The sequence below is a fragment of the Gordionus sp. m RMFG-2023 genome, chromosome 1 (assembly GCF_954871325.1).
Source record: "Gordionus sp. m RMFG-2023 chromosome 1, tfGorSpeb1-WG-v2, whole genome shotgun sequence".
Lineage (NCBI taxonomy): Eukaryota > Metazoa > Nematomorpha > Gordioida > Chordodea > Parachordodidae > Gordionus > Gordionus sp. m RMFG-2023.
This window is the reverse complement of record NC_088775.1, coordinates 60,111,284-60,133,037: the sequence shown is the minus strand read 5'-3', so window position 1 is coordinate 60,133,037 and position 21,754 is coordinate 60,111,284. Positions and strand designations below refer to the sequence as shown.

Here is a 21,754-nt window from a genome sequence, read left to right as displayed (position 1 = left end):
ATTTACATAATAATTAATAAACATATATACTATATTTTTTTTTAAAACAAAACACCATTTTATAAGATAAAATTTTGTAATATTGGCCTATAACTGATATTTATAAAAGATGAAATATCGATCCGATCCGATGGCCAAAATATCAATAAATAAGTTTCTAAATTTTGCCAAGAGATGGCAAACTTCTGCCATCTGTGGGCAAGATCTCCAAACTTGAGTAATTTAATTTTATTTTGGCTAAAATCTTGAGTTAGCCGTTATTAAAAATCTAAATCGTCGTTTAACAACACTAGCTGAATGTGATTAGTTAGATATATTTAATTCCCTTTCTTGTGGCAGATAATTTAAAAATAATTTCAAATTTTCAACCACTCTATCTTAAAATAATCCGATTTTATATTCCAAATAATTAGAGTTTTGGTTCACTTTATTAAGTTTTATTGTTATGAAATTTTGTATAAAATAAAATAATATTCTATAATTCTATATTACACAATTATCAAATAACCAAAAATAAAAAATATCGGATTGGTTTTTTAATAAATATCGACCCTATCCGATATTTTTTAAAAGGCGTTTGATATTTAATATCGACACATCCCGAAACATGGCAAATGATATAAAATTTTGATTCTATATTTATGTATATATTTTTTTAAATTATAGTCGTAATAAAATAAAAAATGATTTGAATATAATAAAAATTAAATATCAAGTAGCGAGTAACGTAAAATAGCTATGTTAAAGTAAAGGATCGCCTTAATTAGTTGTGTATCTCTAACACAACCTAGGTACTCTGCTTTTAAAAAAAGCATGCCGTTACGTTGTAACACGTTACTAACGGCAAAATTTATATCTAAGACTAGAAGCCTAATTGGAGCGATTGAGCTTTTTCCTGTTAATTTAAACAAAACAATAATTAATATTAAAACGTTTAAACGCTCCAGTTAAAAAGCAGCCTAAGTTGATATTATGAAAAATTTATTTGAATTAGTTTTTAAATAATATTAATAAAAATATCATTAATTTAAGGCGATAAGCTTTTTCACCCAAACTAAAACTATTACCCAATTATGGAGAATGGACAGTGATGAGACATCTAAGACAACTTCTGTGACGTCTATGCCAATTATAAAATAAATCAATTTTTACTATCATAATTATAAAATATAAGCTATTTCCATAATGGATGTTTTTTAAAGGTAAAAAAAAAGCCTAATAGATACATGCTTCTAAACATTATATTTTAAACTGCGTTAGTTATTTATCATTTTTAGAAAAAACATCTGTTCTGTAAGTTGCCTTAAAAAATATTAAATAACGATTGTTACCTGTGATAATATTTTATAAAGTGTTAAATAAATAAATTTTTTATGTATTACCTTACAAAGGACAATATTTTTTGTAATCTTGAATATATTTTTAAATAAAACTACTTGTACCAATTGTATTATCTATTTATTTGGGTCTTAGACTTGTGTCCCATAGGACAAGACTGCGGACCTGCGATAAATCCGGCCATTGCATCAACAAAATATTTTTTGTAATCTTTCCAAACATAAAACACATTCCTTCGTTTTATAATAATCGTGTTTATCCTTCATAGAAATTAACCTCTTTTAAGAATTAATTAAGTATAAATAATAAAATACATATTAAAAATTATGCGTTTTAATAAATATTTTAATTTTATTTGTTTTTTTCATTAAATATTATTAACATTAACATTATATTTAACAAAATAATATATATATATATATCATAAAGATTGACTCTTGTAAAGTAATTAATTCAGAAATCTTCTTAAACATTATTTTATGCATCCATTCATATTGCTCTAATTATAAAATAAGCTAAATAAGATTTTTTTTTTATAAATTATATAATAACTAGTAATTTGGAAGTCATGTTGATGATTTTCTTTAAAAAAAAGGAAGAATAATAAGAAATTAATCTGAAGAGTTAAAATTAGGTGTAAATGTAATATTTTAAATTTTTGCAATAAAATGAATCCACATAATATACAAAATTATGATTATACTTTACTTTAAACAAAATAAATGAATAGAATCGACGGTACATATTATTAACAATAAGGGGGAGGGGGGTCTCTTTCTACAAGTCCATAGGTTGTAAAATCACAGACTCAACATATTATGTTATAAAAGTTATTTTAAAAAATTTGGCGAATTGCATATATCAAAAAAAATTTATGGCCTTTAATAGGTCAGTTATGAGTTATTTAAAAAAAATCGAAATGTAATATTTCATTCCAAAGGCACTAAAAAATCTAAACAGGAGAGTTTTCTAAAATGCTCCAGCCGGTAATATAATAAACTATTTCAAAAATATAATGTATAAATGGAATGGAATGTTTCTTTAAAACATAATTGCTTCCTTGGGAAGCAACAAAAAAATTATATTTGAGGTGACTGCCTGTTTTCTTTTTCTTCTCGGTAAGCAGAGATCAGTTGATATCAAATAATCTATGTTAAATGCATCATCTATAGCATATAATAAGTTTGTATCATGAAGCTTCGAGTTTTTGTAGTTGTATTTGAGACGATGCGGGTGAGGTTTTATTTGCCATGATTTTAGACACCTTTATTTTACTGGGTCTTATAAGTTCTCCATGTTTGGTATCTAGTTTATAGACATAATAATATATAATATCGAAATTAACTTTAATATTACTATTACATCATTATTTAAATCATAACTATAAAATAAATTGATCGAACGTTGTCCAAACCTTCGATAGCGCATTAAAAATGTAAAAATTTTCGCCATATAAATATTACCCAAGCTTCGAGATTTGGCAAATAGATAGCAGAAAGGTTTGACCTTCTTTTGACAAAATCTCAAAACTTAAATAATGTTTTTTTGGCTAAATTCTTGATTCGCCGTTTTCTAAAAATAACTTAAATCGAGGTTTTGGCGTTAGAACTGGATATTTTTTTAAACATATTTTTTAACTTTCATCATTCAAGGTTTTGTGTAGGTTATTCGAATCCTTGTTGGGCAAACCGGGTGATATATGATTTACTTTTACACCGGCTAATGTATTTGTTGAAGAAGGTGTATATCTATCATCTTCCATTTCTTTCTCAACTTCCCCTAATGCAATCAAATTAATTGAGGAAGCCGTACTATTATTTACAACGTTGTTGCTTCGACTAAATCTTTTTCTTGAGCTGATACTGACGGGCGTCGGCGAATTATTTTCTGAGTTTATTGAGAGATTAGACCGGTGGGACAAATCACAATCAGTCGTTGTGTTACGTTTATCCTTGGTCACTGTGAACGAAGACGAAAAAGGATTATAGTCATTCTCTACTACTGAAACCATCATCGTGGTCATGTTTGTGTTGCTATTGTTATTGTTAACGTTCATGTTAGTCAGTTTAGAGTTCTGGCCACTTCTACGAGAGCCCTGAGGGCTTAGAATATTTCCATTTTTGGCATGAATAACTCTGGGAGATGTGGGTGAGGCATTGGAAGCCGTATGCATTTGTTTGGGCGATTGGTGACTAGGGAATTTACGATTAAGGGCATTGCCGGTTGACTCTGACATGGCTCCCCCACCCGGGAAGCCTAAATTGTGAGAAGCACCCGATGGCTTTACCGAAATTGTGTTAGGGGGCGTAGTTGAATGATGTTTGATGGCATTGGCCCGTCTTGGCTGCAATGGCATATTGGAACCACCTATAGACCCACCTCCAGGTTTATTTAAACGTGGAGCTTCCACGGGTTGAACCCTTCTTCGCTTTTTAGGAAGTTTAGCGCGAGCCTGAGAATGTGAGTATATCATGGCGAAATTACTAACTATGACCGGCACTGGAAGTGCGATGGTTAAAACTCCACCAAGAGCGCAAAAAGCTCCTACAACCATGCCTAAAACATTGTGTAAACACAATTTGAAAAAAAAATCTTTATTATCAATTTAAAACGATCCTTGATGCTTTATTTAACTATCCTTACCTTAATAATATTCCTTTTTATCCAATGTCACCATTATAGTTTGTGCTCATTTTATTTTTGTTATTTCGCTATTTACTATACCTATATATTTCGACTATATTCTTCCTATGACCTAACTATGTTTGTTCACTACATTTGTTCTTATTCAAACTAAGTTTACTTTACGCCTCTTATACCTTCCTTTTTATATGCTTTTTCAATTGCATTTTATCTCAACAGCGTTACCCCCCCCCCCCCCCATTAAGCCAAATGTCGATTTACTCTTATACCACGTACAAAATTAGTATTAAAAAGGAAGATTAAAATAAAATTAGCAAAATAAGTAAAATTCCAATCAAAATTAGCTAAAAAAAGGAAATCAAAACTATCCCGTCAATTTCAATGACGATCTTACGTCACACCTCCATCTCCGTGATTATAAAAGTCCTTGTATTTAATATCTAAATCATCTTAAAACTATTCTTCTCTGTCTTCGTCAGTTACTTAATATAACCTACCCTTCTATTGGCAAGCACTTTATCAAAATTTGGTTATTTCGCCCACCAAAAATGTAGCCTCTATTTTTATTTCCTGTAATAAGTATTTGAAATATTTTTACTTTCAAATTCTACTGGGCGTCTCTTAATCTCGTTAAAGTCATTACTTTTTGTAAGTGAATCTTTTCGTTTAAATTTGCATATTATTGAGAATTATATAAATTGTATTCTTGTGAGTACATGAAATTTATTATAGGATTAATTTGAATATTATAAATGAAATCAGAAGAATTGATAATATGATTATGCAATCGTTTTTATATATGGTGAATTCCATGACAAATCAAAATGAGTTTCAACCCAACTCCCTCAGATTTTTCTAAAATTTTTACTAGTTTGCATATTATAACTAATAAATAAATAAAATTTTAGTCTCCAACTCCAAACAGCGGCTGAAATACAGGTCTTTGGGAATAATGCTCTCCCTTTAATTTTAAATATCTTTGGATATAATCTAGATAAACGCGTCATATAATAATTTTAAATATTATTTTAAAAAATATAAATGCCAAAACAATTATTAGATTCGGTTGCTATTAGTGACAATCACTTTATTAACTAATGTTCATTTGTATTCCTAACCTAAATTATGATGCCCGAAAGAGTTTTAGTTTGATTGTTATAAATGGTGGCTTATTATAATATATTTTTTACTAACAAATCCTACCCTCTTTCCTAACGATTTCAGAGAAATTCTCAATCTGGAAATCAAATCTTAGCTTGTGGGCGTCTGCCGAGGTTTTTATCTAAGTTACTACATATATACCTTACTACATATATACCATCTAAAAATGACATTAGTCATGTGTTAAATTAAAATATTTGTTTTAAAACGAATGTATGTAAAATCAAAGCATAATGAAAAAACAATATGATAAGTACAATTGCACTGCAGGTAGGGGAGATTAATCTACCGAACATTACCTAGAATTGGTAAGTGATTTTTGATCACCCCCCCCCCCCCCTCCCATAATCTTAAAGCGAGAGTCAGTGATAGTTTTCAAAATTCTGTACATCACTATAATCTATATTTTTGTAGATGAAGACCAGACAATTATCCTTTCATTCGTAATAGTTGTAACAATCTTATTTAGCATCCTGGTCAACGCCTCAATTAAATATTGGCCTAGAGCTTCGAATTCATGTATTGTAATTTTCTTGCTTTATCATTTTACATTGTTTGAGATTTCTGAATACTTTAGCTCTTTATTTCCCAATATGTAATGAATCATCATTCCACAATTTCATATTGCCCATGTGCAAGTCATATGTCCATATTTTCTTATCAAATTCCCTAATTAAGAAGGTCTCTGACAGAAAGGTCTAATTCTGAGCGATTTATAATAAGTTTACCACCTCTAATCTATAACTTTTCCAACATGTACCAAAACATTATATATAAATGAGGTGTTCATCTTTTTGCTTAAGAAAATATCTACAATAAGGGAAACGCCTGAGCAATTTTCAATATATTCTCATTTCTATTTAATTTAGATACCCCCTCCCACCCTACAAAATATTTAAAATCTATATATCTTAGATATAGAGCATTTAATGATGGTCTTTACAATTGTCGCTTCATTTTGATAAAAAGTAACTAAAAGGATGTTTAGAAACACAGGTCAAATGAGTCAAAGCCATTTCAGCTAGTGAAGCTAAGAATTTGCTAAAGAGAAGAAACGATTAGGTAGGTTTTCTCTAATTTTCTTGAACCACTGCAGGCATTTAGCTATTACATTTTTTAAAAAAAATTTCTTTCAAATCATTGTTTATAGTGATATATTGTATATGGTGAATTCCATATCAAATCAACAAAAAAAGTCGATTTTCAACCCGATCCCCTTCAATTTTTCTTAAATTTTGCATACTGGTTAAGAAAAAAATGAAATTTTACCATGCAGCACTGTTTACCCGCTAAGATATCGCCGTTTAAAGCGCGGAAAAATGGTACATTTTGACAAAATGCACCTCATTTATTTTCAAATATCTCGAGAAATAATTAAGTTAGAAAAATAATTTAAATTTTATTTTGTAGCTTAATAAAAGTTCTTTAAAATGACATAAAAATAAATATGATGGACATTTTATTAATATTGAAAACCGGATGTGTAAAACCGGAAATGGCAATAGAAAAAAAGGTATTTTTTTCAAAATTTTTTTTCTGTAGATAGATATCACATTGCTTTATATTTGTACAAAATCCTAGACTGGGATGAACATGGGTTTAGGAGTTATCACTCTTTATATGGCTAAAATTGAACAAATTTAACAATATATCATCATATTTTAATTTAATGAATAGTTATGAAATAATGTTAATTTAAAAATTATGTCTAAATGACAGGCCCTTACTTTTTTTTATCTTTATAAAAAAAATTGAGAGGTGGCTGGGATAATGTGTAAAAACTTTAGTTAAATTTTATCTCGAAATTAAAATTACTTGACAAAATAATTTTAAATATTTTATTTAGTATAAAATAATCTACCAAAATTGAAATTCAACAATAAATTTTCCCCTATATATTCAAAATTAAAAGAAAGGCTTAATATATTATTTGACGAGAATTCTATAGATTATAAAACATTCAAACAATGGATAACAGTTGATCGAACTACCCTCGAAACACTGACAAAATCCGCTGATGAAATTGTAGATTATTTAATTGAATAATTAAACAATTTAATTCCTCATTTGTTTATAGCTTCACGATAATCAATAATTCGAAATTTTAAAAATTCAATTTAAATGTTGGCGAATTCTTAGTTATTGCAGACTTTTCAGAAAATTATGCATTTGTAGTGCAGAACCATGCACAAGGATTTAATCAGACCAATAATCAAGCCACTATCAACTCTTATAATTTATTACCGTGAGAACAAAATAAAACATGTAAATTTAGTGGTTATATCAAGTTGTTTAAAGCACAACGCATGTACATTTTATTTATTTTAAAATTGATAGTATTTTTGAAGGAAAGATTTAATAGGGTGGCTAAAATTTATTATTTTTCTGATGGATCAGTAACCAATATAAAAATAAAAAGTTTCATTAATCTCTACAATAATGAAAATGATTTTGGGATAAAGGCTGAGTGACATTTTTTGAAACCGCACAAGGTAAACGTCCATGCGACATTTTGGGGGCCGTTACTAAACGGTTAGCAGCTCGAGCAAGCTTGCAACGTCCATATGAACATCACATATTGACAACAATAGATTTATTTAACTATGCAAGCAAGTGAGCAATAATGAATGTATGACATAGAAACTCATCTTGAAAGCAGATTTTTGAGAGCAAAGAGAATTTCTGGAACACAAAGTTCCAAGCTTTTATTCCCTTAGACGAAAACAAAAGTCATAATTTATTAAAATTCCTTGAATGATTATAATATATGATATATTTTAATTATAAATTATTGATATTATTATATGTAATGCAATTTGAGGCAAATAAAGTTATAAATATGTTTAAAATTATTTTGTCAAGTAACTTCGAGATAAAATTTAACTAAAGTGTTAAACAAAGCTCATTATTCCAGCCACTTCTCAAAAATTTTGATAAAGATAAAAAAAAAAGTAAGGGCCTGTCATTTAGACATAATTTTTAAATTAAGATTATTTCATAACTATTCATTAAATTATAATATGATGATATTAATGTTAAATTTGTTCAATTTTAGCCATATAAAGAGTGATAACTCCTAAACCCATGTTCATCCCAGTCTAGGATTTTGTACAAATATAAAGCAGTGTGATATCTATCTGCAGAAAAAAATACCTTTTTTTCTATTGCCATTTCCGGTTTTACACATCTGGTTTTCACTATTAATAAAATGTCCATCATATTTATTTTTATGTCATTTTAAAGAACTTTTATTAAGCTACAAAATATAATTTAAATTATTTTTCTAACTTAATTATTTTTCGAGATATTTGAAAGTAAATGAGGTGCATTTTGTCAAAAATGTACCATTTTTCCGCGCTTTAAACGGCCATATCTTAGGGGTAAACAGTGTTGGAAGGTAAAATTTCATTTTTTTCTTAGTTATAGTATATACTACCAGTATACAAAATTTAAGAAAAATTGAAGGGGGTCGGGTTGAAACCTTGGCTGATTTGATATGGAATTCACCATATATTTTTTGGGGAGAAAGGATAAGGAGTGTTTAGAAAACTTTTTATTAGCTTAAGATGATGTTTACAAGTTTACGGCCTATAGCGGCAAAAATTTTGTACTAGAAAAAAATATTTATATAATAATTTTTTATGATAAAATATTACTTAAAATAATAAAGAAAAAAAAATCCTATTTGGCCTAATTTTAAAAAGTCTGGAGCCGGCCCTGAAATGAAACAAGGATGCAAGAAGCTTAAAAAATTACATGTGAATTTATTATATATTACTTTAATAGATTTTTAGATTCTACGGAAATATAATAATATATGGATTATTAATATTTAGATTAAATGTTAAAGATGTAACGGGATGAGTTTTGTATGGTGGCAAAATTATTTGATTCTTTATAATATAGAAAATTTCCACCGAAAAACCGATAATTTGGCATGAATGTGGAAAGAGAGAGAAAATATACAACGCCAATAGTCTAATTTTAATGAAAATCAATACCACCATTAATTGCCATCACTACGGGAGACTAGTGCTAGTGTGCACAAGAGGATTGCCAATTTAGCGATTTTTTTTAAACCAGTAATCTTTAAAAGTTCAAATTTAATTATGTAATAAATACCATTCTATATGTATATTTGGGGAAATTTAATTTTTTATATTAAAACGTGTTTTTGTGGTTAAAATAATGATATTTTTACATTAAGATATTTAGTAGCATTAAAATATGGATAGTTTAAAATAATTAAATGAACATTCTATAAATGTTAAAACTCTCTTTTAGTATTTCGGTAAGTTTCATAAACATTCATATATCATTGCTGAAATATATATTTAGAAGATATTGTATTAATGATATTAGTAACTTAGATACATAAGGGCTAATAGTTGGATCAATTAAATTATGCTTAGAAATATTAAATATTATAATATGTAATAATAATATAAAAATTCATTAGCTAATTTTATAGATTTAAATCAATTCTATATGATAATACAATAGAATTAGGAAAATATAAATTAACAGGGTAAGATATTATATCAATAAAACCTTGTGCATTTAAATAAAGGAATAAAAGTATTAATTATCATATGGAAGACTTAATAAACCATTTGATTCTATCAAATTTTTAAAAAAATATTAGGCCCGGCCCGAACCCGATTATTTGAAATAGAATTAGGCCCTAGCCCGGCCCGAAGCCTGGGCCGGGTACGGGTCGGGTCTAACTTTGCAGATCTCTAATTTACACATCACAAATAAATCCACTCAAACAAGATAAAACTGGAACCATGCATCAAATGGGGTAAATTAAAAACAATGACAGATGCATTTGCAATCAATGCAAACATTGAAACAATAGATTCCTCACAAATCAGTAAAATGTGGACAGACCTTTCATCCAGATTAATAGACACTGCCAAATCAACACTAGGCTTGACAAGGGGAGGTAATAAATTATACAAAGAACTATGGTGGTGGAATGAAGACAAACCACTATACAGGAGAAAAAAGCCCTTTATAAAATATGGTACAAATCCAAAAACCCAGATGACAAGACAAGATACAAAAAATCCAAGAGAATAGCTACAAAGGCCGTGGCTAGGGCCAAATCTATAGCATACGATGACATGTATGAAGAACTACATACCAAAGAAGGGTAAAATAAAATATACAGATTAGCCAAACTGCGAGAAAAGAATTCTAGGGTTATAACCGGAGCTCCGAAAGTAATCAAAAACAAAGATGGGAAATTGATAATAAAGGAAAAAGAAATAATAGATGGAAAGAATATTTTCAGGAGCTTCTCAACTTTAATCCCCACATACTACATTTAGATGAACACTCCCCGTGTCAAAACCTTATAACACCAATAACAGAGCAAGAGATAATCATATGCCTCAAGCATATGAAAAACAACAAAGCTAGGGGTCCAGATGATATTCCAATAGAAACCCTAAAAGCACTAGGAGATGATGGAATACATCTCCTCACAAATCTGTACAATAAAATACTGGGAAATGAAGAGATCCCTCAAAAATGGAGGCAGAGCTATCTAGTTCCTATCTTCAAAAATAAAGGGGATCCACACAATTGTGAAAATTACAGGAGCATAAAACTAATGTCACATTGTCTAAAACTATACGAAAAAATAATAGAAAAAAGATTAAGAGACATAATCGAAATAGGAGAGACTTAGTTTGGCTTTATGCCTGGAAGATCAACAAGTGATGCTATCCACACAATTAGAGTGAAAAATACAGGGAAAAGAATAAAAGGCTACACATGGTCTTTCTCGATCTAGAAAAGGCCTTCGATAGAATCCCAAGAAAACTTATCTGGTGGGCGCTACGCCACAAAAAGGTTCCCGAAAAATATATAAGAATAATACAGGATAAGTATATTGGCCATAGAACAATGGTCCGTAGCACAACAGGTACTTCAGCAGGCTTCACAATAGCCGAAGGAGTTCATCAAGGGTCGACTCTCAGCCCACTTCTTTTCATTACAGTAATAGATGTATTAGCACAGTATACCTCAAACTATCTCGTGGAATATGATATTTGCAGATGATATTGTGATACTTGCCGAATCCAAGGATGAAATGAAAGAAAGATTAGTGAGTTGGATAAATATCCTAGAAAAGCACGGACTAAAAGTAAATAGAGAAAAGACGGAGTATATGGTGATAGGAAGAGATGAAACAGAGATTATTGATATAAATGAATGGCAGATATCGGCAATTGAAAGTTGCAAATATTTGAGCTCCACTATACAAACAAACAGCACAATAGAAAAAGAGATAAAGAGTAAAATTAATCAAGGGTGGTTAAAGTGGCAAATGAAAGGGAAAAATTTACAGTTCCATAGTACAACCAACTATTCTATATAGTTCGGAAACATGGCCAACCAAGGAATCAGACGAGAGAAGTATACAAACTATGGAGATGAGAATGCTGAGGATGATTGCTGGCGTAACAAGAAAGGATAAAGTGCGCAGTAAAAGAATACTAAGTAGTTTAAAGTTAGTGCCCATAAGACTAAGTTAATGGTAAACAGACTTAGGTGGTATGGGCACACAATGAGAAGGCCTATAAACTACATAGGAAATAAGGTTGAGAGTTTGGAAGTGATGGGCAAACGTAAAAGAGGAAGGCCAAAACTTCAACGGGGCCATAAAGTTAGAGCCAATATAAAGAAGTATAAATTAGATAAAAGAGATTGTATGAATAACATAAAGTGGAGAGAAATGTTGAAGGAGCTTACCACCAGAAGAGGTGAAAGCTAAAGAGAAAAAAAATATAAATTAAAATATTATATCAGTTCAGTTAAATTCTAAAAATGTAATATAGTGTATTAAGTCATATTTACAATCTAAAAAATATGGTTCATTATAGTTAGGGGGAGGGGGTTATAAATTTTCTTATAATTAATGCACATGAAAAACTGACAAATTAGTAATTTAAATCAGAGAATTTGTTTTTTTAAATAAAAATCTATTTAATATATATTTTAAAATTAAAATAATCATTTTTAGGAGTTTGTTTTAATTTCCATTCCCATTAAATATTTATACAAGTATAATAATGCCCTACTTACTATATATAAACTAAAAATATTTCATGTATATATTTATATAGATAAATTAAATATTTACCTGAAGCTATTTAGTTTAAGACAATAATAATACGAAAATATTTCTCCCTATTTTATTTCTGTTGGATCCCCATTTTTAGAACTAATGAAAATAAAGAAATGATCATATTTTTGACTAGTGTTGTTTAAACAGATTCGATTTGAGTCGATTTTTATAAACGGCTAACTCAATATTTTAGCCAGAATGATATTGAGTTAGCCTCGAGATTTCGCTAATATAAGTCCAAACCTTTGTACCATCTATGGGAAAAATCTTCATGGTTAAGTAATATTTTTCTGGATAAAGCCGTTTTTAAAAATCGGCTCTAAACGAGCCGTTCAACAACAATATTTTTGACTAAGGGGCTAAACCTTTAAATCTAATTTTTATTTCCTAAATTTAGATTTTATATCAATTGTTTTAAAAAAATTATTTTTTCTTTCCTAAAGGCCCCTAAATTTTTGAAATCTCGGCCCAGACTTTTCCCCACTAGATTTACTGGCTAGTCCGCTCCTGGTCGTAGCTAGGATTTTTTACAAAATAGATTGAAAGCATTTATTCTGAAAATTTTATCAATGTTTAGTGCATAATTATTAGGAAAATAAGAATAAATTGCCTTAACTGGTTTGCTAGAATAGAAAATATAAAAGATGCTTATTAATTCCTCTATCACTTTTGAGAGCTATAAAAAAGATGAGCATAAACAAAATGAAAACTATGACGTCACGCTTTAAGCGTGAAGTGAGTTAGGCTAATAACCACTAATTCTGAAACTTATACCAAACCACTATGTAGTTCTTAATTAGTAAATTTTATTGCTTTATTCTGTTTAGTGGATGGGAAGGGGGAAATGATTATTAAAAATTTATTTTTTCAAATATCGAATGGCGAATATAGAAGTTATAAATATCTGGCTTGCATTAATATTTAGAGCCTTACTTATTTATTCTTCAATCAATTTCACCAGCCATAAAAAAAAGTAACCAAATTTCAAGAATAAAAGCTATGATATCATGCCTTAAAAAGCCAGCTAAACTTTTGTAGGCATTAACTCTGACGTTTATAACAATAATTAGTTCGTTAGTACATTTTAATTTTAATATATTTGAAAAAAGACAAAATATTTCTTGGAGGATTATCTGCTAAAATTAATCTTTCATACTAATATTTAAATTCTGAAATGAATTTACCTACGAATGCATTTATAGCCTCTGAATAAAATTGAGCTAAATACTCAATTTTTTCAATATATATATTTAATATATCATTTCTATAGGTAATAGTATTTATAATTTGGATAGAGCCATTTGATGATTCACAAATCATTTATTGGTTTGAGTCAAAAATGTAACCAAAAGTGGAATAAAAACGGTTATTTTATAGTAATCCTCAATTAAGTCCACGTTAATATTGGAACTTTTTGTTTGTCTAGGTAAAAGTCGAGGCTTGGGAATCTGAAAATCATATAATCTCGCTTTTGCCTCAAAAACCACTTACATCTCGTGAAATTAGTTTTCTAAGTTGTTATATAATAAATATCAAGATTCTTATAACCTCAATTTTTTTACTTTAAGGTTGAAGAGATTTGTCTTCCTACCCTCCCTTGCTACACGCCCGTTTATGTGCTTCAACTCGTATGGTAGATAGTTTAAAGTAAAACGCTTGTAAATATTTTTTTGCCAAGATGGCATTATGCTAGAGGAAAATTATATAAGGACTGGATATCTGGGTGAGCCAATAGTCTGATTAGTATTTACTAATTTAATAATAAATTTTTCCATTCAATAAATAAAAACCAGTTATAAGCGGTTTCTTTTCTCCGATTCAAAATATTTTTTAATCCTAAGATCATATGATATTTATAGATATTGTTTGTTATTTTTCGGGTTATTTAATAGATATAAAAATATAAATTTCATATTTTGAATCGAGTTAAATTTTCAAAAATTTAAAATTAATATGACTCATATTAAAAAGCAGTCCTAAGCATGAAATTTGTCCAAAGCACGAATTCTAAAGTTTAGAAAATGCATCGCTTAAATAATATGCATTTTAGTTTAAACTTCAATCTGAAAAATTCATAACAAAAGCAATTAAATAAAAAAAAATCACTATCATATAAATAATCAACATTTTATATTTCATTTCATATATGAGACTCGATATCTCTAGCTGTAGCTTTGATACTTTTATAATCTAGTAGCGGGTAGAATAAAAAGGTAGTGAAATAGACTTGTGGCATCTTTGGAAAACGTGATACCGTAATAAGATAAATTAGTTAAGGTGAAATTGAAAAAGATAATAAAATGGGTGATCAGTAAAGTAATTTTATGTGTACTTTTAAAATTGAAAATAGAAAAGGTCAAACACCGATCTCATGTTAATCATAGAGTCCGTGAGAAGCGTCCCGTTTTTTAAATTTATTTTTATATAATTTATAACAAATTTTTTATGTGAAAATTTGATTATAAAATGAAATCTGTTTATAGTATTTCGCGCACTTTTGTTATTATTTTATAAAAGAAAACCAAGGATGGGGTTTTATCAAATTAAAATAAATTTTCGTCGAGATATCAATATAAAAATATTATGAAAACAAAAAATAATTATATTTTCCTACGCCAATGGTACAGGCTTTTAATATGGTTTCATATTTTAAAAAGATTTTTGTTTTTCATTAAATTAAAATGCTTTTTGCTGAAATATATAAATTATTAACTTATACTTATTTTTTAAAATTATTGGTGGCATACTTTATTTAGTTTTTTTATAGTTTTTGGAATGAAGGGTATGGGGGAGGGGGAATAAAAGAGGATAATTTTTTATTAACTTAAAATGATATTTACGAAAACTCAAATTTCCAATGTAGGGAATTAAAAGATGTATGCATTTTTGATTTGGGCAATGGTGACCTGGGGAATTTGTGATTACGGGCATTACTGGTTGTCTCTGATAAGGCTCCCCCACCCGGAAAACGCTAGACTGCTTTACATTGGCTTGTTAAATACTAGACAGCTTAATCCTGATTTGTTAAGCACTAGATGGGTTTAATGATGTTTGATATCCTCGAACCGCCTCGGCTGCAATGGCATATCACCTATTGGCCCAGCCCCTGGTTTATTTAAACGCGAAGCTTCCACGGGTTGAACCCTTCTTTGTTTTTTAGGAAGTTCAGCGCGAGCCCTGGAATGCGAATATATCATAGCGAAATTACTAACTATTACTGGTACGGGAAGTGCCGTGGTTAAGACGTCACCAAGAGCGCAAAAGGCTCCCAGAAACATGCCTAAAACAAATAAATTGTGTAAACACTAATTTTTTCAAAATCCTTCATTATCATTTTAAAACAATAAACATGATAATAAGTGGTGTTGTTAAAGTTCAACTAGTTACTTCTGAAAAATGTAATTATATCTCATTTACATCAGATAGTTTTTTAATCTAGGAAGTGTTGTTAAACGTCTCGATTTGAGCCGATTGTAAAAACGGCTAACTCAATATTTTAGCTAGCAAAATATTGCCTAAGCGTCGAGATTTCGCCAATAGGTGTTTAAAACATTTTGGCATCTATATGAGTATAATCTTTAGACTTTCATAATATTTTTTGGATAAAATATCGAATTAGCCATCTTTAAAAATCGGCTCAAATCGAACAGTTTTACAACAATAAGTCTATGGAAGATTATCTTTGGAGAAAAACTAGCATGCCTTTTAGATTACAATTTCGGAAATAGTTTATTGTTAATAAAGTGAAATAAAATTTATCAAGCCCAAATATTTATGAAAAATAAATTGTTATTTATATTTTTTCGGTGCAAATAAATATTAAAATATGATATTTTTTTCAGTACAAATAAATACTATATTGTAGTATATTTATTTTAGTACAAAATTCCTTTGATTGCAATTTCTAAATAGAAAAATTATTTTATATGATTAATAGATTATACTAAAAATGATGAGTTATATAAAATAATTTATTATAAAATAACTAGTTACATTTGCAATGTTACGGTAACTAGTTATAAGTAATATAACGAGTTACTTTTTAGGGATATAACTTGTGTTTGTAATTGACATTTTTCTAAAGTAACTTTCTAATAATAAAATTAAAATGATCTTATTTTAACTTTTATTTTACATAATTATTTTGTTTTATGAAATTTTTTTAACCCAATCCTTGTTATCCTATGTTGTCCAAAAATATTCTTATTAACTAATACTTTAGTTCTATTTGAAACCATATTCCCTTCACACCTCTTAAAGATTTGTTTTTATATTCTCAAATTTGCATCTATCTCAACATCCAAATTCCAAATCGTATTCAATTTATATTTTTTGAACATGATTTTTGTAAATATTAATTTTGGATAAATATGAGTCATTATTTTCTTCATTATTGATTTTAACGAGGAATGTAAACTAAACCCTTCGACAAAAAAGGGTTCGGGTCTGAAATCTTGACTTAAATAGATAAAAGTCTTTTCATATTTCCATAAGTAGAGTTTGGTAAGTCTACCTGACGCATCCAAAGGTTGGTGAGAGTCTTTCCTTAAAATTCGACCCTATTAAATGGTGTGTTCTACATCATAAGGCGTCCGAGAACGCGGCCATCCAAAGTCGAACAAAGACCAATTTATTTATTATTATTATTATTTTTTTTAATAATCATTTTTTATATTAGAAAAATATGTACAAAAAATTAAATCTATATTTAAATAGAACATGAAAAATATTGAAAATAAAACAAATACATTAAATTTAAATAGAACATAAAAATATTTTAAAAAACAAATATATTAAATTTAAAAAAAAAGGAGAATGCTAAATGAAATGATTTGAACCAAGAATTTTTATATATTAAATAATTTGACCGAATTATTGTGATAGCAATGTTTTGTTTAAGTTTATAAAAAGGAGAGATATATGTATTTTTGCTTATGGATTTCGACACCGTTTTGAAAAAATTTCAAAGCGGCTTGCTCAAAGAAACAGGATATGTAGCTATGATGGGGACAAAGTGGTTATCACCCATCTGGTAGGAATATTTTTGGTATTTTAATAACTCCGCCCTGACATGAGGGTCATGTATATTAATAGAAGGGGCAAGGGGGTCTATGAAAGTAAAATTCCAGATCAAGGATTGCCTGATAAAAAAAGACTAAAGTTATGCAGAATGTGGGTTCAAGAATGCACGGAAGATTTACCTTATTGAGAAATGTAGCAATTAAAATTCAACCCTATTATCTGGTGTGTCCTATATCATAAGGTGTCCGAAGAACGCGTTCATCCAAAGTCGAACAAACACCACTTTATTAAATAGGTCAATTGTATTGTATAATAAAATTTAAGAATAAAATAAATTAATTACTGCTAAAGTTTAATCAACAGTTATTTATTAAAATTCACAAGTCTAGCTATGATTTTTGGGTGGTCTTCCTACACAAATTTTATTGGAAGACTTAGTACAGGCTTTTGGCTAATTTTTTTAAAGAATTTGTTTTTCGTTATATTAAAATGCTTTTTTCGAAAAAGTTTATAATCATTAATTTATAAATTATAAACTTATACTTATTTTTTTTAAATTATTGGTGACATGTTGTATACAGTTTTGGGAAGATGGGGGTGAGGAGAGTATAGAAATATTGGGAAGATGGGGGTGGGGAGAGTATAGAGATATTTTTTATTGGTCTGAATACGAAAACCGTCAAATTCCGATGAAAATTGAAAATAATGATATTTATCATTTATCTATTCAAGTATAATAATGAAGTTAAAAAACTAGAAGAAAATGTTAATTTGATCATAAACATTATTCAATATAGATATAAATGCCTGCAGTGGAGCATATTCTCTAAAATATCTTTATAATTATCCGAGTGTCTTTAATATATAGGTTCGGTTCAGGTTCCAGGTAGAGAAAATAATTAAATAGGTTTGGTTCATGTTAAGGAATTAAATTTTAGAAAGGTTCATTGACAATTTTTATTTGTATAATTACAATATCATCTAATATATCTTTGTCCAATCTTGTTCTCTGTGGTGGTGATAGAATATATTACAACTGGAAATGATCTTTAAAGCGAAATCTCTGTAGCTGAAGTTTTTAATAAGTAGAGTTCAGATTGCTCTTATTTTCTTCTTTTCCTATATACGCGAATATCGGTGTCTTTATTAATCCCCGTTATGGTATCTATCAATCTTTCTCGTTTTTATTGTGGGACATATTTTAATTTTTGTTATTTTCATTCATTTTCAATATAATTAAAAATTGTCTTCAGAATCATGATAATTATTTTGACCATTGAATTTAATCAATTACATGCCAAGTTTGTATAAGATATTGAGGATCAAAATGTTTGCATACACTGAATGCATCGTTTTTTTAGATTGATCTCCCTTGATTTTATGGAAGAAATTAACAAATTGTCCAAACCTATATTAAGTTCTTTATTACAATCGTGTATTTTAAGAGAGAAGAATAGAAATCACCTAATATTCTTTGTTTAAATAAACATTGCTATATATCTTATTTTTATAATTTTAAATTATTGGTAATACATAATACAGAAAGGTTTTTTAAAAAAAATAACGCCTGGAGATAAAAATAAATTATGTTGTTTAATATTTATAAAATAAAACCTTTATGAACCGGGTTTTAGAGGGTTGTAAAAGTTCGGTTAGTTCATTTATTTTTTTTTTAAAAAAAATATTGAATTCTATAAATTAGTTTGGTTCGGTTTTCGAGGTTGAGTTCGGTTCGACACTCTGCTAATTTTTAAATATTGTTATGTAAATTAAAATACACACACCGAAAAAATTTTGAGCGCTTTTCAGAATTTTTTTTTAAGTTATAGGAAGACTAGCTAAAGACGAAAATAATGTATTTTTTAATTATGTCATTTATTGATATGGTAGGCAATAGAAAGTTAATATGAAAACTATTCTATTTCATTTATTTTTTAATAGGTAATAGTAATATAACACTTGAGTTAGAAATAAGATGTCATATTATCAAAAAAACTATATGCTTATTATTCGAAGAAAAAATTTGCATGACGATTCCCGTTACGTCTCTTTCCTTAAAAAAATTAGTCCCAAAAAGGTTAGTCCTTTAAGAAGCATCATTCGGACGCGTTCGTCTCAAAGAAAAAAAAAACTAAGAAATACCTAAATATGTCTTCGGTACCATATCCCCATAACCCACAGTAGTCATTGTTACTATGGCCCACCATAAACCTACGGGTATGCTCGTGAAGTCGTTATGAGGGTTTGTTTCGATTCTTTCTGCGTAATATACAAGGCTAGCGAATATAACGATACCTATTGACATCATTAATTTCATTAAAAAATTTAATTAACGAAATTTTAAAATTATTTGATAATCTTAATGCCCATCCCCCACCCCCATGAATGGTTATAGTTTTTATAAGTATTTATATATTTCACTTCCAATTATATGTATTTATTTTTAAAACTGCAAATCCCGGCAATGTCCGGGAAAAATAATTTCGGGCTGGGTTGGGCTTAATATATTTAAATCGAGCCGGGTCGGGTTTAAATTTTTAAAGATGATATCACTCAATTTTGTTTATAAAGTGATATAATTAAATTTTTCCATATTTAAATAAATTCGGGCTGGGCAGGGTGGGAGAATAATTCTCTTTTTATTTTGGGTCATTTTCGGGACATATAAAAAATTGTTCAAAATCGGGCCGGGCAAATTTTTAAAAAATTTTTTGGGCCGGGTCGGGCTTGAAAAATTAGGTCCGATGCAGATCATTAAGCCACGTAGTTTAAATAAAATGTATTTAATAAATTAGTAGAAATTTTACCTAAAACGAGGAAGAATATTAGAAGTAATAACTCTTTTGCACTTGCTTTGAAGGTATGTATGAGTATTTTTAAACCCGTAGAATGACGTGTCAATTTAAATAATCTCATTATCCTAATAATACTAAAGAATTCGAGGATATCACCATGGGCAGCTTCTTGCTCGATCTTTGTTAAGTCGATGTACAAGCTGACGTAAAAGGAAAGAGTCGCAATAAAATCTATCAGATTCAATGGAGATTTTACAAAGTTGGCTTTATTGGGGCTAACTACAAAGCGAACAAGAATTTCTAAAGTAAACCAAACATTGCAGATAGATTCTATATAGAAAAAGACCCTGTGAGGTTCTGTCGCGATTTTGTCAAGGGTCCAAGCGGTGACATTTGAAGATACTTGTATTGTGACGTTTCTTATGACAGGTATCCTAGCCAAAGGATATGTTTTTAGGCAAAATGTTAATATTGACACGAGGATAAAAAAAACGGAAATTCCCGCTACAGCCTATAATATATGAAAAATGGAAATTTAAAAGAAAAACAATTATATTTATAGAATAATATTCATATTTCATATCTAAAATTGTTAAGAGTAAAATGTCATTGTTAAAATATGTATTTAAAAAATATTGTTTAATGAAATCAATATAAATATTTTAAAATAAATAAATTATTTTACTTTGGCAGCTTTGGAAGAATATGGCTCATCAAAGAGAGCCCATATTTTTGGCTTGTATTTTCTCCAATAACTCATTACTCCTCTGCGACGGCTGCCGCCACCAGCTCCCCCATAGTATAGATTACGGTCTTCTTGTAGGGCAAATCTCCTAGCAATTTCTTCCTCCGTTGGTTTTTCTGAATCTAAGTCTAACCTATCTAAAACGGCCAGAGTTTCACGGGTGTCTTTATATTGCGTGTAAGTCATCCAACAACAGGGTTCGACTTGATTAGAATCTAGTCCCCAAAACTCGAGTTCTTCTTCGAATAACGGCCCACACACATCTGTGGGGTAATGAAGTTTGCCCGTTCTATAGTAGTTCAGCACTTGAGCAAAGACCCCTGGGTGTCTGTCAAAAAAGTATTCATTTAGAATTGGATCGTAATTTGCCAGGGCTTCCGTAAGTCTGGATAATCTAGTTGCCGGAATTTTTTTTAATGTGGCTTTATATGTTTCATGACGAATACCTCCCACGTTTATTATAACCCGATTGTCAGCATCAGTTCCAGCCATCGCGAGTTATTAAAAAAAATTAATAGTTTCTTTATGATAATATGAGAAAACTTGGCCAATTTTGGAAGCAAATTTTCTATAAAATGCTTTATTAGGTTTAGCTAAACATAGACTTATGTAGTTTCTATATTTGACTTCATTTTACAAAATTTTTAACAAATAAATTTTGGCACTGGGAATTTCAAAGAGGTAAATTATCGTAATATTAAGAATAAATAAATTTTGAATTTTAACAATTTATAAATAAATTTCACGATCCTTTCTTTATTTTGATTAAATCGTCGATAACAACGGGCGTGGATTCGCAAAGAATTTAAATTTAATCTTAGAGAGAGTGTCATATTTTAAATAAATCGAAATTGACATCAAGATATAGTTTATAAAGTCGAAATTGGTATTTAAGATCATGTCCTTTTT

The 21,754-nt window shown here is 28.9% G+C and overlaps 2 protein-coding genes across 2 annotated transcripts in view; one reads left to right on the top strand and one right to left on the bottom strand.

Annotated features, from left to right (window-relative positions):
• Positions 1-1,572, top strand: part of LOC135930980 (probable methylmalonate-semialdehyde/malonate-semialdehyde dehydrogenase [acylating], mitochondrial) — an 83,069-nt gene extending 81,497 nt beyond the window's left edge. The window contains exon 13 of the mRNA XM_065467813.1: positions 1,033-1,572. Within this exon, the coding sequence (XP_065323885.1) occupies positions 1,033-1,140 (108 nt within the window). The 3' untranslated portion in view covers positions 1,141-1,572. The remainder of the gene's footprint in view (positions 1-1,032) is intronic.
• A 779-nt stretch (positions 1,573-2,351) lies between these two features.
• On the bottom strand, positions 2,352-21,521 carry LOC135922568 (potassium voltage-gated channel protein Shaw-like). Its single transcript, XM_065456971.1, has 5 exons — positions 20,786-21,521; positions 20,113-20,611; positions 19,448-19,600; positions 2,977-3,894; positions 2,352-2,643 (listed from the first exon to the last, which is right to left on the bottom strand). Exons 1-5 carry the CDS (start codon positions 21,335-21,337, stop codon positions 2,528-2,530), a joined length of 2,238 nt encoding a protein of 745 aa, XP_065313043.1. The 5' UTR covers positions 21,338-21,521; the 3' UTR covers positions 2,352-2,527.
• Positions 21,522-21,754: the final 233 nt, after the last annotated feature.

What these genes read in the sequence shown, in the direction of transcription:
- LOC135922568 (XM_065456971.1), bottom strand. Translation starts at nt 21,337, where the DNA reads ATGGCTGGAACTGATGCTGACAATCGGGTTATAATAAACGTGGGAGGT. An exon ending in AATATTCTTCCTCGTTTTAG is followed by an intron (nt 19,601 to 20,112) that starts GTAAAATTTCTA and finishes TGATGTCAATAG; the next exon opens with GTATCGTTATATTCGCTAGC. An exon ending in GGTACCGAAGACATATTTAG is followed by an intron (nt 3,895 to 19,447) that starts GTATTTCTTAGT and finishes ACAATGTTTTAG; the next exon opens with GCATGGTTGTAGGAGCTTTT.